General features: G+C 54.5%; 1 protein-coding gene and 1 long non-coding RNA gene across 2 annotated transcripts; one reads left to right on the top strand and one right to left on the bottom strand.

The window, feature by feature from the left end:
- Positions 1-16297: 16297 nt before the first annotated feature.
- LOC101941757 (sulfotransferase 2B1-like) lies at positions 16298-23461 on the bottom strand. Its single transcript, XM_065574455.1, has 6 exons — positions 23095-23461; positions 22463-22671; positions 22071-22197; positions 20415-20509; positions 19119-19299; positions 16298-16819 (listed from the first exon to the last, which is right to left on the bottom strand). Exons 1-6 carry the CDS (start codon positions 23228-23230, stop codon positions 16710-16712), a joined length of 858 nt encoding a protein of 285 aa, XP_065430527.1. The 5' UTR covers positions 23231-23461; the 3' UTR covers positions 16298-16709.
- On the top strand, positions 20504-21475 carry LOC135976825 (uncharacterized). Its single transcript, XR_010594119.1, has 2 exons — positions 20504-20680; positions 20712-21475. It is a non-coding gene; the product is annotated as an uncharacterized LOC135976825 (long non-coding RNA).
- Positions 23462-25059: the final 1598 nt, after the last annotated feature.

Raw genomic sequence — 25059 nt, 5'->3', positions numbered from 1 at the left:
GCAGCCCCCATCACCTCCCCTGAGTTCCCTGGGGGGCCCAGCAGCCTATCAATTGCTGGCAGTTCAGCTGCCCCTCCCCCCACTGCCGTGTGCTGCTCCTGCCCTCTGCCTTGCGGCTGCTCCCTGAGCCTCCAGCTTGCTGTGCAGATGGGGGGAAGACAGGTGCTGATGTCAGCATGTCCCCCTCCCCCCACTCCTGCCCCCACTCCCGTACCCCATCTCCATCGGGGCGGGGGGAGACACACAACAGGGCTCAGGAAGGAGGGAGCTTGCTGGCAGCAGCTGCTGTCTCAATTTGCTGATCTATTTAAAAAGGCAATGTACTTAGAGGGGGGGGTCAGTGTACTTAAAGGGGCAATGCGTGTGTCTGTCTGTCTCTCTCTCACACGGTGTGTGTCTCTGTCTCTCTCTGCCACGCTGTCTCCCCTCCCTCCGTTCCTGCTGCCTTGTAGAGTGTGAGGCTACATTAAAAGCAATGTTTTAAACCTTGAGGGCTCAGCCAAGTGCTAGTTCATCATTTAGCAGTAAGGCTCCCTGGGAAATATCCCACCCTCTGACTCCACCACCTCAACCAAGCTTCACAATCATCATTGCTGTGTACAGTATTAAATTGTTTTAAAACTTATACTGTTTATATATGTGTGTGTGTGTGTGTGTGTGTGTGTGTGTGTATAAAAATATAGTCTTTGTTTGGCAAAAAAAAATTCCCTGGAACCTAACCCCCCTATTTACATTAATTCTTATGGGGAAATTGGATTCGCTTAACATTGTTTTGCTTAAAGTCGCATTCTTCAGGAACAGAACTACAGCGTTAAGCAAGGAGTTACTGTATATTTTTTAAAACAATGGAAAAATGAGGGCTCTGGGGTGGGGCTGGTGATGAGGAGTTTGTGGTGTGGGAGGGGGCTCAGGGCTAGGACAGAGGGTTGGGGTACAGGGGTGAGGGCTCTGGGGTGGCGCAGGGCTGGGGATGAAGAGTTTGGGGTACAGGCAGGCCAGAGAGGAGGACTCCCCCCAGCCCTCTCCCCACCAGCAGCAGTGAGCTCTGGGGAGGTCCCCCTATTCCCCCCCCCCGCACCACACTCATCTCACACCACTGAGGGGCACGTGGTCCTAGGGCCCCTCTCAGGTCCAGGAAGCCCCCTCGCCTCCCCTGGTGTGGGTGCTGGGGGGGGGGGAGCTGCCATCACGTGTATGCCTCCTCCCCTGCTGCTGCCCCTCACTGTAGCCTCACTGGGGGTGGGAGGTGGGGCTGGACCAGGAGCAGTGACTGCGGGGGGGAGGGGCCCTGTGCTGGTGGAGGGTCCCGCTGGAAAAGGGAAGGGTCCGAGGCAGAAGGGCAGGGGAAGGGCAGCCTGCCCTGGCACTAGTGGATGGGAGGCACTAGGATCCTGCGGCAGCAGTTGATGCTGGTAGCCGAGGCAGCGGAGCTGCAGGGGAGAGGCAGGGACACTCAGGGGCCTGGGGGAGGCACACAGGGGCAGCAAGTGGGGACTGGGGGACATTTGGGGGAGGTGCGGGGGGAGGGCAGCGGGCGGGGCTGGGGGAGAGACCCAGCCCCAAACATTGGTGGAGCTGGGTCCCCGGGCCCTGAATATTGCTGGAGCCCGGGCACCACGAGCCCATACAACTCGCCACCCCTGGTTGTAAGGGGTGGGACTAGGGGCCTGCCCGGCAGGTATATTTGGGCTGCTAAGGAGGAGGTGGGAAATGGGGACTAGGGATCGGGGCACAGACGAGGCTCTGCAGTGTCAGAGCTGGGAAGGGGGACATGGGGTAAAGGCTATGTGGTGTCAGAGCCTGGGAAGGGGGACACGGGGTAAAGGCTCTGCAGTGTCAGAGCTGGGAACAGAGCACTGGGGAACAGACACTATCGGCGTGTAGAGCTCCCGATATGTGTGCTTGGAACTAACCCCAATAACCGTCGCATTGCCTGCATTGACTTCTGCTTTCTGTCTGCATGACAAGAACCAGGGGAGGGGGTGAAGGGAAAGCCCTCTAACATCTTGGTGCTGTGATTCGGATGCATCACACTGGACAGGTAGGTAGCAGCCAGATAAGTCCCCCTCCCCATCAGCCCGCGCAGCTGCTTGGAGGGGTCTGGTTAGCTCTCATGGTGGTAGTTGCGGGTCCTTGCAAGCTGGGGTAATGGTCTTTTTGGATAAGTGGATATGGAAGAATCAGGGCCCATTCCCGGCACGGGGGTTCAACCTGGGATGAGATTAAAAAGGAAATGGGAGCAGTGTTAGGGGACCAAGAGGGTTAGGGGGTGGCTGAGGATCCCACCCTCCTTGGTAAGTGGGTAGCAGAAGGAGGTCCATGCCCATGGGGACAGGATACCTTCAGGGAAAGGAGGCACTTCAGTCCATTTATAAGAGGTTTGGTGTAAAGGCAGCATTATAGATTCATAGATTCTAGGACTGGAAGGGACCTCGAGAGGTCATTGAGTCCAGTCCCCTGCCCTCATGGCAGGAACAAATACTGTCTAGACCATCCCTGATAGACATTTATCTAACCTACTCTTAAATATCTCCAGAGATGGAGATTCCACAACCTCCCTAGGCAATTTATCCCAGTGTTTAACCACCCTGACAGTTAGGAACTTTTTCCTAATGTCCAACCTACACCTCCCTTGCTGCAGTTTAAGCCCATTGCTTCTTGTTCTATCCTTAGAGGCTAAGGAGAACAAATTTTCTCCCTCCTCCTTATGACACCCTTTTAGATACCTGAAAACTGCTATCATGTCCCCTCTCAGTCTTCTCTTTTCCAAACTAAACAAACCCAATTCTTTCAGTCTTCCTTCATAGGTCATGTTCTCAAGACCTTTAATCATTCTTGTTGCTCTTCTCTAGACCCTCTCCAATTTCTCCACATCTTTCTTGAAATGTGGTGCCCAGAACTGGACACAATACTCCAGCTGAGGCCTAACCAGCGCAGAGTAGAGCGGAAGAATGACTTCTCATGTCTTGCTCACAACACACCTGTTAATACATCCCAGAATCATGTTTGCTTTTTTTGCAACAGCACCACACTGTTGACTCATATTTAGCTTGTGGTCCACTATAACCCCTAGATCCCTTTCTGCCATACTCCTTCCTAGACAGTCTCTTCCCATTCTGTATGTGTGAAACTGATTTTTCCTTCCTAAGTGGAGCACTTTGCATTTGTCTTTGTTAAACTTCATCCTGTTTACCTCAGCCCATTTCTCCAATTTGTCCAGATCATTTTGAATTATGACCCTGTCCTCCAAAGCAGTTGCAATCCCTCCCAGTTTGGTATCATCCGCAAACGTAATAAGCGTACTTTCTATGCCAATATCTAAGTCATTAATGAAGATATTGAACAGAGCCGGTCCCAAAACAGACCCCTGCGGAACCCCACTTGTTATGCCTTTCCAGCAGGATTGGGAACCATTAATAACAACTCTCTGAGTACGGTTATCCAGCCAGTTATGCACCCACCTTATAGTAGCCCCATCTAAATTGTATTTGCCTAGTTTATCGATAAGAATATCATGCGAGACCGTATCAAATGCGTTACTAAAGTCTAGGTATACCACGTCCACAGCTTCTCCCTTATTCACAAGCCTCATTATCCTATCAAAGAAAGCTATCGGATTGGTTTGACATGATTTGTTCTTTACAAATCCATGCTGGCTATTCCCTATCACCTTACCACCTTCCAAGTGTTTGTAGATGATTTCCTTAATTACTTGTTCCATTATCTTCCCTGGCACAGAAGTTAAACTAACTGGTCTGTAGTTTCCTGGGTTGTTTTTATTTCCCTTTTTATAGATGGGCACTATATTTGCCCTTTTCCAGTCTTCTGGAATCTTTCCCGTCTCCCATGATTTTCCAAAGATAATAGCTAGAGGCTCAGATACCTCCTCTATTAGCTCCTTGAGTATTCTAGGATGCATTTCATCAGGCCCTGGTGACTTGCAGGCATCTAACTTTTCTAAGTGATTTTTAACTTGTTCTTTTTTTATTTTATCTGCTAAACATACCCCCTTCCCATTAGCATTCACTATGTTAGGCATTCCTTCAGACTTCTCGGTGAAGACTGAAACAAAGAAATCATTAAGCATCTCTGCCATTTCCAAGTTTCCTGTTACTGTTTCTCCCTCTTATGGGAAGCTGCCAGTAACAGTTTGGTGCTACTGCAGGAAAGGCAACTGGAGGATTGGAAATTAGAGTTAGGGGTGGGTAAAGGTGATTTGGCACTACAGGGTTTGGAGTCAGAAGCAGAGTTAAGAGACAGCAGCTTGACTTGGTCCTAGGAGAGTGAAGGAAAAAGGGTTTCAAAGTGAAAACTGGAGAGTGAGTGGGTTAACCATGGAGTTGTTTGGAAACACTTAACTGTAATGGATACTCCCGGGGTAATCCAGCACTACTGCGCAGGCACATATTTAACCAGCCCCGCCATATCTAATTTTTTGTGTGGAAAAAAGCTTCTGCCAAGTTGTTGCTGTAGTTCTGCCTTTTGCCCACCTGAGGGCGCTGTGGCACAATAACAGCAGCAGTTCCCAGCAGAAAATAACTGCTGCACTTCTGCCTTTAGCCCACCAGAGGGCGCTGGGTGATAGAACACAGCAGCAGCTCCTGGCCAGCTAGGGAAGAGAGAGAGCTGCCTAGTGGAGGAGGACAGACTGGGGCAGGAGCTCAATGGAGTGGAGGCGCAGGGCCATGGGAATGGGGGAGGGGGGGCAGAGCTACATAGGGATGGGGGAGCGGCTGGGTGAGGGCACAGAGACACATATGGGGACAGGGACAGATGTGCCTGACTGAATGGGAGAGGCTTGGGGTCAGCCAGGGTCAGCATGGGGGGAGTTTCCAAACAATCCCTCCCCACCCCCATCCCCCAAAACCTGTTCCATACTTTTCCCACCCACACCCAACAACCCTCCAAGTTCACGCGCAGGCTCCTGCCCAACAATTTAGTTCCTTGTCCCTCAGCCCCTCTGTGACCCACGACTCCCCCGAGCCTTTGCACTGCGTCTGAGGGGGGCGGGAAATACAGTTCTGTATTGTAGTTTAAATGAATTATCAGAGTTCTGTATGAATACACCTAGAAAGGAATCTAGCTGTCAAAAAAACATTTCCTGAATCTTTTTTGGTGTCTGTATTGTGACAGACATACTTGCTGACAGGTATTTTGAAATAAATGACCAAAAATAATTGAAACTGGTGTGATTATATTGTGTTATTTTGACAAATAAAATATGCAGAATGTTGCAAAATTTTAAAATATTGTGAGCAGAATTTTTATTTTTTTGGTGCTGAATTCCCCCAGAGTAAACGGAGAAGGGCACTCCTGGAATCCACTTGGGGTGCAAACAAAAGCAACAAGACACTGGGGAACAAATTCAGGGTTTGCAGGAGCGGGGAGCAACCCCCCCTTCTCTCAGAGCAAGAATAAAAATCTAGGTGTAAGGAAGGGTTCCTAACTGTTTTAATTGTTAGTCTGTATTTTAAACTAACCGCGGGGGGTTAATTGGTTGCTTTCCACCCCACCCCCATCTCTCCCACTTTTGGTTTTCTGAAGTTTTAATGGAGGGCACTTTGGATACTGAGTGAAAAGGTTTTTGGAGGAAGCATGACAGAAGTCTGCTGGATTCCATTGAAATTTGTAGAGTAAAAGACCCAGGGGTGACACTGGAGACAAATGTTTTACTGCCTTTAAAAACAATCTCAAGGGAAAGGAAGCACAGGGCGAGGCAGCTGTGTCCCAGGGTGTACTTGGTGGCTAAGTCCTTGCAGGCAAAATGTACCACCTTAATTGAATGCAGAAGTAAGGGAATGAAGATCACTTACAAGTAGCTTTTGCAGAAATTAAAAGGACAGAGTTTGGAGTAGGGTGACCAGACGTCCCGATTTTATCAGGACTGTCCGATATTTGCTTATTTGTCCCGCATCCCGACCAATGTTAGGTCGGGACACTGGACAAACAAGCAAAGACTCCCGAGCCCAGAAGTGCTCGCGCCCCCCCCACCCCGACTCTGCCCCTCCTTTCCTCATTGGCTCCCTCCCCAAATCCCCGCCTCTTCACCAGGCTCGCCATTCCTACTCCTTCCGCAAGCGCTGGAGGGAGGCCCCGGAGACGCAGGGGAAGCGTGGGGCCGGAGTGAGTGAGAGTCTGGCCTGGCCCTGAGTGCAGGCAGGACTCAATCAAGTGGTAACTGGAGGGAGAGGAGGGGGGCGACCTGCGGGGCCAGGCGGCGGCTGTTCTCCCCCCTGGGCAGTGGGACTCGGGAGCAGCCACTGCTGCAGCTCCCACTGCCGCGGAGCGGGGGGGGGGAAGCGGCCGATGGCCAAGCTCGGTGGCTGCGGCTCTGATGCCCGGTCCTGAACCCCCCAAGCCCGGGCCTATTGCGGGGACCCAGCAGCGCGCACGCTGCGCCCAGCCCCTGGCCAGTCGCGTCTGGGCTGCTGCCCAGCTGGTGCAATCCGGCGGGCGGCCCTGGAGTGGGGGCAGCAGGCCCCAGCCCCCCCCGTCCCGCTCGGGTCCCGCAGGGGAATGAACGGGGCTGCCGTTGCCTCTGCCCCGGGGCCGCCGCGGGATTGTGTAGGGATATAAAAGAAGGTACTAACAGTGATTCCCCCAAGTGACAGTGACCCCCTCATAATTTGTCCCCCACACTTTAAAATCCAACAGTTTCACCAAGTACAAAAATCTCTTGGGTCTTCTGTTAAAACTTGTAAGCTACTGTCTGTAGAAACCATTGATTATATCTATCCTGTGAAAGATACTTTATTACTATGTAAAACTTACAAACAAGTTAATTGACTTTGTTCTTGAAGTAATTGATACAATGTAAACAAACACTATAAGCCGTTAAGTGACTTTCACTTCATTCAAGGGCTCCTAGGACAGACCCCCACCCTCTGTGATTAAAGGGCTGGGAGTCTCAAATGAATTAGCACACACCCTGAAAGTGGTGGAGACAGTAAATTAAAATATGGTTAAGGTATGGAATGTATGCTGATGAATGCTTGATATACATGGATGGTTAGGGAGGTGCCAGCCTAGAAAGGGAGTATCCATTGGCCGAAGAATGTGTCGAGTAGGACCACCAGACAACCCCCTGAGGGTAAACTGGGATCCACCCCATCACCTGGAAGGATGAGAAACACAAACTTTGGACCGTGTGGAGCCACCAGGAATGTGCCACTTTGGACAGGAATGTGCCATCTGCTGATTGAGTCAGCAACAGCAGGATGAAACAGCTCCCATAGACTAACATAGGAATTAAATCCTATAAGAATGGACTCTCAAGACTGAGGACTTTGAGTCTCTGGTTCTGCTGCCAACCTCCAGGAGCATCAGGTGCATCTGACACAGACTCGGCTCCATCCTCATGACCAAGATACCTGGCCAGTAACTTGGCATGAGCAACTTCTAGGCTGGTAACTATAACACCTATACAGCACTTGAATGAATGATTGTGTGAATGAACCTCTCTCTCTCTATATATATATGTGTGTCTGTGTGTGTGTGTGTATAAGAAATAAGTAGTCAAACAACGTTGTTTACTTTTATCTTTTGCTTTATCAGTATATTTACAATAAATGTGGCATCTTTGCCTTATCCCTCTTAATAAGATCCTGCTGGTTTTTATTCTATTGGTATAACAATTGCACCAGCTGGGCAGCAGCCCAGACGCGGCTGGCCAGGGGCTGGGCGCGTGCAGCGTGCGCGCTGCTGGGTCCCCGCAACAGGCCCGGGCTTGGGAGGTTCGGGGGCGCCAGAGCCGCAGCCGCAGAGCTTGGCCATCGGCCGCTTCCTCCCCCTGCAGCACTGGGAGCTGCAGCAGCGGCTGCTCCCGAGTCTCGCTGGCCGGGGGGGAAAAACAGCCGCCGCCTGGCCCCGCGGGTTGCCTCCCTACTCTCCCTCCAGTTACCGCCCGACTGAGTCCTGCCTGCGCTCGGGGCCAGGCCAGACTCTCACTCACCCCGGCCCCGCACTCCCCCTGCGCTCGGGGCCAGGCCAGACTCTCACTCACCCCGGCCCAGCACTCCCCCTGCGTCTCCGGGGCCTCTTTCCAGCGCTTGTGGAGGGAGAAGGGTTTTTTTTTTTTTTTTTTTTGCTCTGCCACCTTTTTTTTTTTGCCCCCCCCCCCCCCCCCCCCCGTCCCGATATTTGACCTGGGTGATCTGGTCACCCTAGTTTGGAGGGAAGTGAACGGTTGGGAGTTGTGGAAATGCTGAAAGGTAACGGTTCTGTTGAAGATGTTAAAGAGTAACAGGTGTGGTGTTATAAGAAGGGAATTTGTGGTTTGATAATAAAACTCAGTTATGTAAATATAGGTGCAACTTGGTACAGTCACATGGGGTGGAACCCTGGTAGTTAAACAAATTATACCAAGGGGTCAGGTGGCTACTACCACCACTATGTTTTTGTCCCCAGGAGCCTTTACAGCTATTCTGAAGGAAAATGGGCCCTTTTCCCACAGGAATGGGTTGTAAATATAATTTAATCAAAATCCCTGAAGAATTCTAAGGGGTTTCCATTGAAACTTGACTGTGTCCGATTGTACAAGATGGGAATGTAATCTGGGTACAGTTGTGTAAAAATAATGAAAGCAGTGTGAGGGGTGTTGGGCACCAATTAATTGGCGTGTGTGTGTGTTTGTAATTATGTGAGGTTATAAGGACCTAAACCAGCACTCATGGTTTGTAAAATCCTGTTTGTAGGTTTAAGATAAATTGGGTTGGTTTTGTTCTTTTACATTAAAAACAACCAACCAACCAACCAACGCCACTAAAACTCCATTTGAATCTCTCATTGCAACACTGACAGACCCTTGTGCCAGACACGGGTAGTTAGTGTGATGTGGTTTTGGTATTTAGCATTTAACCCTTTGGGTACTTCCATGTTTTTATAAAGTTTAATAGTTTTTTTAAATAAGGACCAGAGAATCTGGCCCTGGCTGGGGCAGGCAGACCAAGGGAATGGGGAGAAATTCTGGATCAGTTTTTTGGTAAAAAATAGCAGCAGGTAAGAACTGCAGGAGGGGAACAAAAAGTGAAAAGACAGACAGTGACCTCTGAAGAAAAGGCAGGAGTGGAAGGTACAAAAAAGCAAGGTCAGAAACACTGAGCCTTGAGGTGGCTCTGAGTAATCAGATGGTCACAGTGTTAAACCTTGGGAGAAATGCAGTGACTAACCCCGTGTCAATGGAGAAGGTGTATAACTGGGGGGGCAGGGTTAAGCAGGCTAAATATGGTAATTAAAAACAAATCTCATGTCCAAGGTCTCACGGTGATGCTGTCTCTCAGCTATTACCTGGGAATAAACTTTTGGAACAATTCTTGTTGCTATTCACAGTTGTTGCTGTTGTAAACCCTGCCCAGACCCCACGATGTGAAATGGCAAAAGGAGGAAACACGTGGACAGCGACACCCCCAAGTTGTGGTAATGAGCATAGGTGTGCGCAACCCATTTCATTAGGATGTGCACCCAGGGAGCCCCGCCCCTGCCCTGCCTTAGTCCCGCCCCCATCCACTCCCTCCTACTTCCCGCCTCAAACCTCCAATGCCCCCTGCTCCTTGTCTCCTGACTACCCCTTCCTGGGACCCCTGCCCCTACCTGCCCCCCAGGACTCCACCCCCTACCTAAGCCTCCCTGTTCCTTGTCCCCTGACTGCCCCCCTAGAATCCTGCTCCCTACTTGTCCCCGACCCTTATCCACACCCCCGTCCCCAGACAGACCCCCAGAACTCCCACAACTATCCAACCGCTCCCCGCCCCCTGACAGGACCCCCCAGAACTCCTGACTCATCCAAACCCTCCCCCAGCTCCTTGTCCCCTGAGCACCCCCTCCAGAGACACCCCCCCACTAACTGCCCCCCCAGACCCTCTTTGCTCCCTGTCCCCTGACCCCTATCCACCCCCCGCCCCCTGTCAGACCCCGGGACTCCCATGCCTCATCCAACCCCCCCTGCTCCCTGACTGCCCCCTCCAGAGACCCCCCGCCCCTAACCATCCCACCCCCTATTCAACCCCCCTGGCCCCAGACCCCTTACCATGAGATGAGGCTCCTAGCCTCCCCGCGGAGCCAAACACTTCCCCGTGGGAGTGCACAGCCCCGGCACCCAGAGCGCTGCACGCGTGGCACCATGGTTCCAGGGGAAGGGGGAAGGTGGTGGGAGGGCCTGGCGGCTTGCTGCGTTCGGCCGGGCACTCCGGCCTGGGAGTGCAGACCCCACAACTTGCCACGCAGGGGAGTGGAGCCATTTGCCCACCCCTGCATTAGGGGTGTGCCTGGGCACACCCGGCACACCCCATGCGCATGCCTATGGTAATGAGGCAAATGAGGACGTTAAGGATTTGCCCATAGCAAGTTGCACCTCTGATCCCCCTCGGGAAGTTGGCAGTGTCAGTATGTGGTGTACGGATTGAAAAGGGGGGGGTCCCAACACAGTGAAAAATATCAAATTGAGCAGGAAATATTGCATGGTATTCCCTAGGCTATGCCATGATCAATGACAGTGAGAAACCCAGTCATCAGAACATGTGGCTCATCACAGAGGGCCCAAAAACCATATAACCCTCTGGGCTCCTGGGGTGTTTGGGTTATGGGGTCCCACAATTGGGGTGTGATGTTACCATGATAATCATAATGGTACCTGCACAGAGGAAAATCCCCGGACGTGCAGTTGTTATGTAAACATCACACTGGGCATACACTCTCCCCTGGGACACTAGCTCTATGAGAATTTAACCACTTTGCAGACTGTAACCCTACAGAGAATATGAACGCCAAGATGGGAAAATCTGGATCTAAGCTGGCCACAGCCTAGAGCCAGAAATACCCTCCGATGGGCGAACGTGTGGGAGCCATGGTGGGAGCGGGTGCAACCAGTGCTTTTCAACGTGTCTTTCCCGTCCATAAGCCGGGTGGGCGGTATACCCCAGAGAACGGTGGGTGGACGGGGTACACCCCAGCTGCAGCACATCCAGAGAAGGGTGGAAGCAGTAATTTCAGGGGTAGGTGAGGGGACACACATGGACTCGTTGCTAGAAAAGGGATTTGTGGGCAGCAGGAAACACGGGAGTGCTTTGTTCCAGGTGGGCCTTGAGTGGGCCTGACTGGTATATAAGGGCAGGCAGCAGCGAACCAGCTGAGCGGCGAACAGCAGAGGCTAACAGCGGGAGTTTGCCTGGGAGTTCGCGTGGGGAGAGCACACTGAGGCTTTCATCTGCAGGTTTCTCTGAGTAGTTCCTGCAACAGTTGAGGAAGCTTTTAAGAGGACAGTGATATGGAAGGTGAGCCATCAGCTGTTGTAACCTGCACAGGTTGTGCCATGTTTGTCTTTCTTCCACAGGACAGAAGCGACTTTGTCTGTACAAAGTGCAAGCTGGTCTCCATATTGGAAGAGAAGGTTCGAGGGCTGGAGAAACGAGTGTCGACTCTGAGTTGCATAAGGGAAAATGAAGATTTCCTGGACAGACGTCAGGAGATGCTTCTACGGCCACAATGTTCTGAAGATTCAGAGCAGGCGCAGCAGGGACAGAAGGATTGTGAGGAGGTTTGGCAGCATGTGACCTCCAGAAGGAGAAAGAGGAGCGTCCATGCACCAGCAATGGAAATACAGGTGAGCAATCGTTTCCATGTTCTCTCTACAGGTACTAATGCGGAGAGTGGACTAGATGACCCATCTGAGGGAAGGGAGCAGAAGGCGACTCCACCGATTGGAAGGCAAAAGATGCACTGTCCTAGGGATGGGGGTTCCACGACCACCACTCCCAAGAGGAGGAGGAGGGTGGTGGTGGTCGGGGACTCCCTCCTCAGGGGGACTGAGTCATCTATCTGCCGCCCCGACCGGGAAAACCGAGAGGTCTGCTGCTTGCCAGGAGCTAGGATATACGATGTGACGGAGAGACTGGCGAGACTCATCAAGCCCTCGGATCGCTACCCCTTCCTGTTTCTCCACGTGGGCACCAATGATACTGCCAAGAATGACCTTGAGCGGATCACTGCAGACTACGTGGCTCTGGGAAGAAGGATAAAGGAGTTTGAGGCGCAAGTGGTGTTCTCGTCCATCCTCCCTGTGCAAGGAAAAGGCTGGGGTAGAGACCGTCGAATCGTGGAAGTCAACGAATGGCTACGCAGGTGGTGTCGGAGAGAAGGCTTTGGATTCTTCGACCATGGGATGGTGTTCCAAGAAGAAGGAGTGCTAGGCAGAGATGGGCTCCACCTAACGAAGAGAGGGAAGAGCATCTTCGCCAGCAGGCTGGCTAACCTAGTGAGGAGGGCTTTAAACTAGGTTCACCGGGGGAAGGAGATCAAAGCCCCGAGGTAAGTGGGGAAATGGGATCCTGGGAGGAAGCACAAGCAGGAGAGTGCAAGAGGGGAGGACTCCTGTCTCATGCTGAGAAAGAGGGACCATCGATGAGTTATCTTAAGTGCCTATACACAAATGCAAGAAGCCTGGGAAACAAGCAGGGAGAACTGGAAGTCCTGGCACAGTCAGGGAACTATGATGTGATTGGAATAACAGAGACTTGGTGGGATAACTCACATGACTGGAGTACTGTCATGGATGGATATAAACTGTTCAGGAAGGACAGGCAGGGCAGAAAAGGTGGGGGAGTTGCGTTGTATGTAAGAGAGGAGTATGACTGCTCAGAGCTCCGGTATGAAACTGTAGAAAAACCTGAGAGTCTCTGGATAAAGTTGAGAAGTGTGAGCTACAAGGGTGATGTCGTGGTTGGAGTCTGCTATAGACCACCAGACCAGGGGGATGAGGTGGACGAGGCTTTCTTCTGGCAACTAGCAGAAGTTGCTAGATCGCAGGCCCTGGTTCTCATGGGAGACTTTAATCACCCTGATATCTGCTGGGAGAGCAATACAGCGGTGCACAGGCAATCCAGGAAATTTTTGGATAGTGTAGGGGACAATTTCCTGGTGCAAGTGCTGGAGGAACCAACTAGGGGCAAAGCTTTTCTTGACCTGCTACTCACAAACAGAGAAGAACTAGTAGGGGAAGCAAAAGTGGATGGGAACCTGGGAGGCAGTGACCATGAGATGGTCGAGTTCAGGATCCTGACACAAGGAAGAAAGGAGAGCAGCAGAATACAGACCCTGGACTTCAGAGAAGCAGACTTTGACTCCCTCAGGGAACAGATGGGCAGGATCCCCTGGGAGAATAACATGAAGGGCAAAGGGGTCCAGGAGAGCTGGCTGTATTTTAAAGAATCCTTATTGAGGTTGCAGGAACAAACCATCCCGATGTGTAGAAAGAATAGTAAATATGGCAGGCGACCAGCTTGGCTAAACAGTGAAATCCTTGCTGATCTTAAACACAAAAAAGAAGCTTACAAGAAGTGGAAGATTGGACAAATGACCAGGGAGGAGTATAAAAATATTGCTCAGGCGTGCAGGAGTGAAATCAGGAAGGCCAAATCACACTTGGAGTTGCAGTTAGCAAGAGATGTTAAGAGTAACAAGAAGGGTTTCTTCAGGTATGTTAGCAACAAGAAGAAAATCAAGGAAAGTGTGGGCCCCTTACTGAATGAGGGAGGCAACCTAGTGACCGAGGATGTGGAAAAAGCTAATGTACTCAATGATCTTTTTGCCTCTGTCTTCACGAACAAGGTCAGCTCCCAGACTGCTGCACTGGGAAGTACAGCATGGGGAGAAGGTGACCAACCCTCTGTGGAGAAAGAAGTGGTTCGGGACTATTTAGAAAAACTGGACGTGCACAAGTCCATGGGGCCGGATGCGCTGCATCCGAGGGTGCTAAAGGAGTTGGCGGGTGAGATTGCAGAGCCATTAGCCATTATTTTTGAAAACTCATGGCGATCGGGGGAGGTCCCAGATGACTGGAAAAAGGCTAATGTAGTGCCCATCTTTAAAAAAGGGAAGAAGGAGGATCCGGGGAACTACAGGCCAGTCAGCCTCACCTCAGTCCCTGGAAAAATCATGGAGCAGGTCCTCAAGGAATCAATTATGAAACATTTAGAGGAGAGGAAAGTGATCAGGAACAGTCAGCATGGATTCACGAAGGGGAAGTCGTGCCTGACTAACCTAATTGCCTTCTATGATGAGATAACTGGCTCTGTAGATGAGGGGAAAGCAGTGGATGTGTTATTCCTTGACTTTAGCAAAGCTTTTGATACGGTCTCCCACAGTATTCTTGCCGCCAAGTTAAAGAAGTATGGGCTGGATGAATGGACTGTAAGGTGGATAGAAAGCTGGCTAGATCGTCGGGCTCAACGGGTAGTGATCAATGGCTCCATGTCTAGTTGGCAGCCGGTTTCAAGCGGAGTGCCCCAAGGGTCGGTCCTGGGGCCGGTTTTGTTTAATATCTTTATTAATGATCTGGAGGATGGTGTGGACTGCACTCTCAGCAAGTTTGCAGATGACACTAAACTAGGAGGCGTGGTAGATACACTAGAGGGTAGGGATCGGATACAGAGGGACCTAGACAAATTACAAGATTGGGCCGAAAAAAACCTGATGAGGTTCAACAAGGACAAGTGCAGAGTCCTGCACTTAGGACGGAAGAATCCCATGCACTGCTACAGACTAGGGACCGAATGGCTAGGTAGCAGTTCTGCAGAAAAGGACCTAGGGGTCACAGTGGACGAGAAGCTGGATATGAGTCAACAGTGTGCTCTTGTTGCCAAGAAGGCTAACGGCATTTTGGGCTGTATAAGTAGGGGCATTGCCAGCAGATCGAGGGACGTGATCGTTCCCCTTTATTCGACATTGGTGAGGCCTCATCTGGAATACTGTGTCCAGTTTTGGGCCCCACACTACAAGAAGGATGTGGAAAAATTGGAAAGAGTCCAGCGGAGGGCAACAAAAATGATTAGGGGTCTGGAGCACATGACTTATGAGGAGAGGCTGAGGGAACTGGGATTGTTTAGTCTCCAGAAGAGAAGAATGAGGGGGGATTTGATAGCAGCCTTCAACTACCTGAAGGGGGGTTCCAAAGAGGATGGAGCTCGGCTGTTCTCAGTGGTGGCAGACGACAGAACAAGGAGCAATGGTCTCAAGTTGCAGTGGGGGAGGTCCAGGTTGGATATCAGGAAAAACTATTTCACTAGGAGGGTGGTGAAACACTGGAATGCGTTACCTAGGGAGGTGGTGGAGTCTCCTTCCTTGGAGGTTTTTAAGGCCCGGCTTGACAAAGCTCTGGCTGGGATGATTTAGCTGGGAATTGGTCCTGCTTTGAGCAGGGGGTTGGACTAGATGACCTCTTGAGGTCCCTTCCAACTCTGATATTCTATGATTCTATGATTCTATGACTGCGTGCTTAGAGACGCAGAGAACTGGAAGGGACCTTGAGAGGCCGTCTAGTCCAGTCCCCTGCACTTATATTTTATTTTATTTTGGTAACTAACTCTGACTTTTTGCACTTACTATCACTTACTATCTCTCTTCTGTAGTCAATACATTTCTTTACCTGTTTATCTTTGCAAATGAGTTGGTATGAAGTGTGTGGAAAATCTGCTCAGGCTTGCAAAGACTGGTGTACAGTGGTCCCACGGTCCCAGGCTGCACCCCGGGAATCCCATCACAGGGTCCTGGGCCGAGAATGGGGTCCTAGGCACTCCTGTAATACACCTAATAAATAGCACTAATAATGTACAGCGCCTGTGTTTGGGAGGGGAGTCCATGGCCCAGGAGAGCCCTGTGTTCCTGCCAACACCTCACGCTGTTGGGATGGCCCATGGACTCACCCTCTGCATCATGGACTCCAGGGTGTGGGGAGCCCCCCCACCCTCATGGGCCCCCGCACACTAGAGCCCAGATACCTCCAGTGGATCACCCTCTTGGCCCAGTCTTGCCTTCAGGGCCAGCTCCAGGCACCAGCGGAGGAAGCACGTGCCTGGGGCGGCACATGCTAAGGGGCGGCATTCCGTCCATTCTTGGGGCAGCACAGGCCGGGCATTTTTTTCTTTTTGCATCGGCAGTTCGGGCGGTAATCTGAGCGGCTTTTTTTTCTTTTTGCTTGGGGCGGCAAAAATGGTAGAGCCGGCCCTGCTTGCCTTGCCTTCCTTACGGGCGGAGTTGGGTGGGGTTGATGCCTTCTGGACTGACAGCATCCTGGCCCGTGGGGGTATTGCTGGGATCTACCTGGGAACTGGGTCACCAGCAATCACAACCTTTGGACTGGGGGTGGGGGGCATGGGGAGTGGGGGAGAGAGAGACAGAGAGAGAGAATGTGTGTGTGTGCATGCGTGTGTGCGTGTGTTCCTGCTGCTCCCTGCTGGATGGGATCATGTTCTGTTCATGGCAAACCCAAAGAAGTTAGATTAAAAAACCAAATCCTCTTGCTGGAAGGTTGCCACATCACCTGATTTTATTTCTTAGAATCCAGAGCCCTGAAGCACAGGAACCCAAACTCGAGAGAGACAGAGCAGGCTGCTCCCCGCACAGAGGCCCATCTCCCGCGCCGTGCTCTGGGCTGGCTCTGTTCAGAATTTCACATTTCCCTGCAGAGCCCCTGCCTGCAAGCAGGACCAGGAACACCCTGCAATGGACAGATTTTAAATACACCTCAGCTGAGCCCTGCCCTGTGTGTGCATGCGCTCACTGACCTCGCCTGGACACATGCCCCAGCCCAGCTCTGCCTATTGCTGATGCTCTAGAGACGCTGCCCCAGGGGGCATCTCCCAGGGCACAGGAAGAGCAGCAGCACGTGGGTGGCACAGGGCCGGTGTATTGCGGGTGCAGATGTGGCGGGCGCGGGGCCGTCAGTCCCAGGGGAAGGTCATGCCCAGACCCTGCATCCGCTCCCGGTAAACGGTGTCAAATCGTTGGCTCTGTGCCTCCGAGAGATGGTTCCTCCAGTCACCGCAGATCCCTGCAAACCACAGGGGACATGGACTCAGTAGCGTAGCTAGGGGGGTGCAGGGGAAGAGGCTGCTCCCCTCGAGCACATTTTGCGAAAGCTGCGCCTTTCCACACAGCCTGCGCTGGGCTCCGGACTCTAAATCTGGAGCCGGGTTTTGCATGCGGCCGCCGGCTAGCTCTGGGCTCCGCACCGCCCTCCTCCATCCCCAACCCGGCTCGCTCACTCCGGGGCTGCAGGCAGCTGCCTGGCTCTCCGGGGATGAGGAGGAAGCTTCCTAAGCCGGGGTGGGCTCTGCCGGAGGGGAAGGGGCGGCAGTGCAGCCCCCACAGCGCGGCAGGGGGGGAGGGGGTGAGGTAAGACTGGGGCCGGTTAGTGGTGAGGCCGGGGCAGGGGGAGGGGTGCTGTCTGGTCTAGGGTGCCCCTCACACCCAACCCACAGCCCCTGCTCCCCAGCCCTGCCCCCGCAACCTCTGCCCATGCCCCTCAATCCCAACCCACAGCCCCTGCTCCCCAGCCCTGCCCCTGCAACCTCTGCCCATGCCCCTCAATCCCAACCCACAGCCTCTGCTCCCCAGCCTTGCCCCCGCAACCTCTGCCCATGCCCCTCACTCCCAACCCACAGCCCCTGCTCCCCAGCCCTGCCCCCGCAAGCTCTGCCCACGCCCCTCACTCCCAACCCACAGCCCCTGGTCCCCAGCCCTGCCCCCGCAACCTCTGCCCATGCCCCTCACTCCCAACCCACAGCCTCTGCTCCCCAGCCCTGCCCCCGCAAGCTCTGCCCATGCCCCTCACTCCCAACCCACAGCCCCTGGTCCCCAGCCCTGCCCCCACAACCTATGCCCATGCCCCTCACTCCCAACCCACAGCCTCTGCTCCCAAGCCCTGCCCCCGCAAGCTCTGCCCACGCCCCTCACTCCCAACCCACAGCCCCTGCTCCCCAGCCCTGCCCCCGCCACCTCTGCCCATGCCCCTCACTCCCAACCCACAGCCTCTGCTCCCCAGCCCTGCCTCCACAAGCTCTGCCAATGCCCCTCACTCCCAACCCACAGACCCTGCTCCCCAGCCATGCCCCCGCAACCTCTGCCCATGCCCCTCACTCCCAACCCACAGCCCCTGCTCCCCAGCCCTGCCCCCGCAACCTCTGCCCATGGCCCTCACTCCCAACCCACAGCCTCTGCTCCCCAGCCCTGCCTCCACGAGCTCTGCCCATTCCCCTCACTCCCAACCCACAGCCCCTGCTCCCCAGCCCTGCCCCCGCAACCTCTGCCCATGCCCCTCACTCCCAGCCCACAGCCCCTGCTCCCCAGCCCTGTCCCCGCAACCTCTGCCCATGCCCGTCACTCCCAACCCACAGCCTCTGCTCCCCAGCCCTGCCTCCACGAGCTCTGCCCATTCCCCTCACTCCCAACCCACAGCCCCTGCTCCCCAGCCCTGCCCCTGCAACCTCTGCCCACGCCCCTCACTCCCAGCCCACAGCCCCTGCTCCCCAGCCCTGCCCCCGCAACCTCTGCCCACGCCCCTCACTCCCAACCCACAGCCCCTGCTCCCCAGCCCTGCCCCCGCAACCTCTGCCCATGCCCCTCACTCCCAACCCACAGCCCCTGCTCCCCAGCCCTGCCCCCGCAACCTCTGCCCATGCCCCTCACTCCCAACCCACAGCCCCTGCTCCCCAGCCCCCGCAACCTCTGCCCACGCCCCTCACTCCCAACCCACAGCCCCTGCTCCCCAGCCCTGCCCCCGCAACCTCTGCCCATGCCCCTCACTCCCAACCCACAGCCCCTGCTCCCCTGCCCCCGCAACCTCTGCCCATTCCCCTCACTCCCAACCCACAGCGCCTGCTCCCCTGCCCCCACAACCTCTGCCCATGCCCTTCACTCCCAACCCACAGCCCCTGCTCCCCAGCCCTGCCTCTGCAAGCTCTGCCAATGCCCCTCACTCCCAACCCACAGCCCCTGCTCCCCAGCCCTGCCCCCGCAACCTCTGCCCATGCCCCTCACACCTGACTTAAAGCCCCCTGCTCTCCTGGCCCTGCCTCATGCAGCTCTGCTGGTGCACCTCAGTCCCAACTCGCAGCCCCCGGCTAGCCCAGGCAGGGCCGGCTTTAGGCCGATTCCCCGGAATCGGGCCCCGCGCATAAGAGGACCCCGTGCCCAGCCAGAGGGCGGCAAGCCTGTGGCCCCACTCCCCGGGCCGGGGTGTGGCAATGCAAAGTGCATCGAAGAGTCAGAGCGCTGCCCGCTGAGTATAAGCCCCACGAATCGGGCCCCGCACTTGCTAAAGCCGGCCCAGAGCCCAGGCCTGGACTCACCTTTCCTCAGGAACTCCCCGTTCTGGTGGTCCATGTACTCGTCACTCAGCTGCGAGTAGTTGGACATTTTGTTCCCCTTCATGCTCTGGAAGGAGGCGTTCTCCACCACCGTGGCCACTTGCTCTTCACTCAGCTCCTTCCCCAGGAAGTGGCAGATTCTCCGCACGCTGCCCCGCAGATCCTGGGGGAAGACACCCACTGCCATGAAGAGGGTGATTCTAGGGTGACAATTTTATGGTCCACATGTGCCTCAGTTCCCTCCCCCCGCAGGGTCCTGCTCCCCCCTAGGTGCTGAGGAAGAGACCCCTTCAAAGGCAGAGGGCCTTGGCCGTGAGCCACGTTGGCCACCTGAGGTCAGACCCTGTTCCAGGCCAGGGGCAGAGGAATGCAAAGGCCGGGAGGAGCCAACATCCGGGACATGGACGCCGAGGCCTGGGGAGCTGGGGCTGAGAACACCCTAGAACACCACCTGGCTGGGGGCCTGGGGCGGGGCTATGTGTGGGGATGGCTCAGGGGCGGGGTTACATGTGGGATGGCTCAGGGGCAGGGTTATATGTGGGGATGGCTCAGGGGCTGGGTTACATGTGGGGATGGCTCAGGGGCGGGGTTATATGTGGGGATGGCTCGGGGCGGGGTTATATGTGGGGATGGCTCAGGGGCAGGGTTATATGTGGGGATGGCTCTAGGGGCGGGGTTATATGTGGGGATGGCTCTAGGGGCGGGGTTACGTGTGCGGATGTCTCTAGGGGCGGGGTTACATGTGGGGATGGCTCAGGAACGGGGCTATATGTGGGGGTGGCTCAGGGGCGGGGTTACGTGTGGGGATGGCTCTATGGCGGGATTACGTGTGGGGGTGGCTCCGGCAGGGTTACATGTGGGCATGGCTCAGGGGCGGGGCTTTGTGTGGGGGAGTCACCAGGTGGCGGGGCTATTTGTCGGCGTGGCACCAGGGATGGAGTAATATGTGGATGAGGTCTCAGGAGCGGGACTATGTGTGGGCGTGACCCCAGGGGTGGAGTTATGTGTGGATGAGGTCTCAGGGGCGGGACTATGTGTGGGCGTGACCCCAGGGGTGGAGTTATGTGTGGATGAGGTCTCAGGAGCGGGGCTATTTGTCGGCGTGGCACCAGGGATGGAGTTATGTGTGGATGAGGTCTCAGGAGCGGGGCTATGTGTGGGCGTGACCCCAGGGGTGGAGTTATGTGTGGATGAGGTCTCAGGAGCGGGACTATGTGTGGGCGTGACCCCAGGGGTGGAGTTATGTGTGGGCGTGACCCAAGGGCGGAGTTTCCCTACCTCCTGCAGCTCCTCGTAGGTGATGGAGAAGAAGTTCTCGTTGCCCTTCAGCCCCATCCAGCCGGTGACGTGGTCGAACCAGGAGCTGTAGACCACTGTGCAGGAGAGAGTGGCACGGTGACCCCAGAGCTGCCCCCCCCTCCGGCCCCTCCACCCACTGTTTAATTTATAATTAAAGTGGTGTCAGGGCTCAAGCAATTTTTTTACATTCATAAGTGATGCAGCCAGCCCAGAGGTGCCAGAGCTCTGAACTGCCAGGCCCAGAGGTGCTGGGGCTCTGAACTGCCAGGCCCAGAGGTGCCGGGGCCGTGGCACAAAACAAGCACTACTTCCACCTATGTCCCCTCTGTGACGTTATTGATATTATCTGGGAACGTATAGAACATGGCTGCAACCAAAGTCCTGTAGTGGCACCAAATCTTGTATAAAGGGGGTCAAATGAGGTGTCTAAGACAAGGGTATGGTTTGCTGGTTATGATTATGCTGTCTAGATGTGTGTATCAATTTTGGAGTTGAAGTTATAAATATTGGCTCTGTACTGTCTGTATTTCAAACTTATGCTATGCTGCTGGGAGACAACCCAGACAAGTTGGTATTAGCTCTGCCTAGCCTGCTTGATGCCCATTAAGGACCATCAGCTATACAATGGACCCATTGAGAGAAGGCAGATACACCTTGCAAATCAGCAAAGTATGCAGGGACTGGCCCATATGACTCCAGACTCCATTTTGCTGTAATTTTCCACAGTAAGGACAAAGAGGTGTTCTTACACCTGGAAAGGACATAAAAGGCTGATGCCTCTCCTCCATCTTGTCTTCAATCCTGCTTCTTACCTCTGGAGGGACTTTGCTACGAATGGAAGCTCTACACAAAGGATTGATGACCCATCCCAGCTGGGGATGTTCCCGAGACTTGCTTTGAGCCTGCAGTTTATTCCATCACTGCTACAAGCCTAAACCAAGAACTTTGCCATTACTGTATGTAATTGATTCCATTTAACCAATTCTAACTCTCATCTCTATCTTATTCCTTTTATGAATAAACCTTTAGATTTTAGATTCTTAAGGATTGGCAACAGCATGATTTGTGGGTAAGATCTGATTTGTATATTGACCTGGGTCTGGGGCTTAGTCCAATGGGATCAGCAGAACCTTTTCTCTTTTACTGAGGTATTGGTTTTCATAACCATTTGTCCCCCATAACGAGAGACACTGGTGGTGATACGGGGAAACTGGAGTGTCTAAGGGAATTGCTTGTGTGACTTGTGGTTAGCCAGTGGGGTGAGACCAAAGTCCTCTTTGTCTGGCTGGTTTGGTTTGCCTTAGAGGTGGAAAAACCCCAGCCTAGGGCTGTAACTGCCCTGTAACTGGAGCAATTTGTTCTAAATTGGCACTCTCCGTTGGGTCCCGCCAGAACCGCAGCATTACACCCTCCATGGTGCGCGGCCGGACAGCCGTGCAGCAGCCTATTAAGCCACACACAGCAGCTTATTAAGCTGTGCTGGACAATGGGTAAAGGGCAGCTCAGAGCTGGCTGGGGATGCACAAACTGGATCCCATCAGTGAGTGGCTGGGAGACCAGGCATCGGGCGGGAGGAGGCTGCCTGCGTTTTCCTAACTGCAGCAGGGCCCCCGAGGGTCCCGGGGTGCTGCTCACCATTCCCGCTCAGAAAGTCCTCGAGGAAGGAGTCCAGTGAACCAGGGTCCTTGAAGAGACACAGAAGCTTGGAGAAGTGGTACAGCGAGACCAGGACGTCCTTGGGGCAGCGCAGGGTGTAGATGATCTGGGGGGAGGGGAAGGGGGTCACTACCAATCGGGGGAGGGGGATGACAAATGGACTCAGCGATTAGCCACCCACCCCGGGCCGTCACCTCCCCACCCTCTCTGCAGGGAGACGGATTCGCCGCACCCCACTGGCTGCTCTTCTGCACGCCCACATTGCTGTAACTCACACCCAGCAGCAGCCCTGGATTCACCCATCTCCCGACGCACAGCCCTGTCGGTGCCCCTCAATCCCGACCCGCAGCCCCTGTTCTCCCGCCTCTCACCTTGGCCTTGGAGCGCTGCAGGAACTTGGGGAAGAGCTGGACGGGGAGGTGGGAGGAGAGCAGCCGGGGTGGGGGGTATTTCAGGGCAGCCTCCAGCCCCAGCTGGCTCTCCACCAAGGGCGCCCGCTCCCAGTTCAGCACGCTGCGCACCCAACCGGGGTCCCCGTCACAACGGATCAGACTCAGGATCTCCAGCATCCAGTTAGTGCCTGGGGGTGAAAGGGTTAATGGGCCTGAAACAAGCCCTCAACCTGCTAGGTCCCCCTCTGCTCCCAGATCCGGGGAGAGAACCCAGGAGTCCTGGCTCCCAGCCCCCATCAGCTGAGGTGCATTGACAGTGCTAAAATCAGAAGCTCTCATTTTGCTGTGCCAGGGGTCTCCTGGCCCTGCCGGTGGCTCTGGAGAAAGCCTGTGATCACAATGTGTCTGCAGAGAGCCAGCCTAGCACCAGGTGGGCGAGTTGGGCCCCCAGGGAGCAGCCTGCTTTGTCTCACTCTGGGCTGGGCGTGTGTGTGTGCCCGGGGTCTGGCATCTAGGAAATCAGGTCATGTGACAGGTTTGGTGTTTCTATCTAATGTCCATGTGTGTGTCAGGAGCCCCCTACACACACACACACACACGCTTTCCCCTACCTGACTTGGGGTAGGCGATGTTGAAGATGTCATCGTCCCGCACCTGGAATTCGTTCTCCACGTAGCTCAGCTCCTTGGGGGAGTAAACCAGGCATGGGAACAGTACCCCCTTGTGGGTGAAGTATTCACACGCCATGGCAGGGCAGGGACAGAGACAGACCTCCCGGCGTCAGTGTTGGTCCCTATGCGCTACTAGGGGAGCTGTGCTGCAGGGAGCGGTGTGGGGGTCCTCTCTCCTGAAAGTCAGGCGTCTCCAGCGCCTCAGCCTGGCAATGGGAGGCTCAGCTCTGCAGGGAGCAGGGTGAGGCTATTACTTGGCTGTCCCACCCCAGAGCCAGCTGCACCTTGGCACCAGTTGAGCTGATTCCCGGAACGACTCAAGGGCCTGTGCTGGTGTCTGCAGCAGGGAGAACAGTCCCGTGCCTTGGTGGGAGCCCTCTGTGGAGTTGTGTGACAGGTCCAGGCACTCTCCTCCCGTTTCAGCAACCTTGGACCTGCGCAGAGCCAGTGCCATTCACTCTTCCCAGCTGTGTCGGGTGCCCAGGGTCTGGTGTGGGAGTGAGAGCAGAGCCGGGCCCTGTAACCCCGATCTAGGCTGTAATCCCCTCTGTTCCCTGCACACACATGGGGCTGGAACTGAGGGGGTTGCCACACACCAGGCTTGAAGTGGGGGTGCAGCATAGCCGCAGCGTGGTCGGAGGAGCCGGGGGGGGGGCAGAGTGGCTGGAGGAGGAGCCATAGGGGGCGTGGCCAGAGGAGGAGCCAAAGGGGGGGTGCCTTTTTAATGTTTCCTCCCCCTGCTCTTAGAACCTGGCCACGCCACTGGTCGTGAGTTGGGGTCTTCGTCCCACCCCTTTGGTGCCCCCTGGGAGGGGTAAGGAGTGAGGTTGTGCTCTGGCCAAGGCCAGGCCTTTCTCTGCCTTTAGTGTTTCGTATGCCTCCTGCCCCAGCCCCCTTGCCCCTCCTAACTGGTTGTTTGACCTCGCCTTGAGATAAGGAGCTGAGGCAGTCTTCAAGTGTGCCCTCGTCTATACAGTCCCACCAAGCCCAGTAACACTTTAACTGCTCTTATGCATTCCCATTATACTAACAAACCCATTGGGTTTAGGCAAAAGGAACACTTACAGTGTCTGGCTTTATTCACACATATTACTAGAACTGTAGCTATAGGCGAGTCTCATCTTATGTGCATTTAACATGCGCAAATTCAGCTTTGCGCGGTTGGCAAAAACCAAAAAGAACAAAAAAAAAGAGAAAAATAACGATTTAAATACTGTACCTGTAGTGCGGGCGATTCCGCCTGCCATTACACTCAATGTAATTTTGACTATACGCGAAATTCGCTTTACGCGCTGACAGCGGAACGTAACCCCAGCGTAAGATGAGACTCGCCTTTATATCCAAGGCAAGCAGAACTCAAAGTCCTATCTCAGGCAAAACTATAGATCTGGATCCTACATTGACACGAATACTCCTAACACTCCCCCTCTTTTCTTTCTTTTCTTCTGGGACTCACTTCCCAGGGGTCCCGGGAAAAGCATCAGACATATGGCGGCAAATATCTTGATAGCGCCAGGTACCCCACTGGAGCCAGGGGGTGTCGTTTTACTGTGGACGAAAGTGCTTTGGAAAATAAACTCATTAGAACCAGAATAAAGCTTGGGCCAAGATCACTTCTGCAGCTCCCAGCTGCTGGGGGCTCTCCAGCGTCCAATGCCTCGGCCCCTGGCCATCCGTCCCCGCCCACCCCACACTGCTGGCCACATGCCAGCCGCTCACACGTGCGTCTGCATTCTCCTCTGCAGGGGCCGGCTGGGGTCTGAGTTCTGGGACGAGGACTGTGAGTGGTGGGAGGAGGAGGCCGAGGCCTTGCTGGCCTTGTCGAACTGGACGTAGCCGTCCTGCTTGCCGCTGCTGCTGACGCTGCTGTCGCACTGCGTATCGAGGAAGGAGCTGCTGTCGCTC

Source organism: Chrysemys picta, chromosome 20 (assembly GCF_011386835.1).
Source record: "Chrysemys picta bellii isolate R12L10 chromosome 20, ASM1138683v2, whole genome shotgun sequence".
Lineage (NCBI taxonomy): Eukaryota > Metazoa > Chordata > Testudines > Emydidae > Chrysemys > Chrysemys picta.
This window is presented reverse-complemented; position numbering and strand designations above follow the sequence as displayed.

Bases quoted from the DNA above. Each gene is read 5' to 3' on its own strand.
- LOC101941757 (XM_065574455.1), bottom strand. From the start codon at position 23,230: ATGGCGTGTGAATACTTCACCCACAAGGGGGTACTGTTCCCATGCCTG. The intron at 22,198-22,462 runs GTGAGAGGCGGG...CCCTCCCCCCAG, and splicing joins TGCAGCGCTCCAAGGCCAAG to ATCATCTACACCCTGCGCTG. The intron at 19,300-20,414 runs GTAGGGAAACTC...GTCTTCCCCCAG, and splicing joins CCTACGAGGAGCTGCAGGAG to GATCTGCGGGGCAGCGTGCG.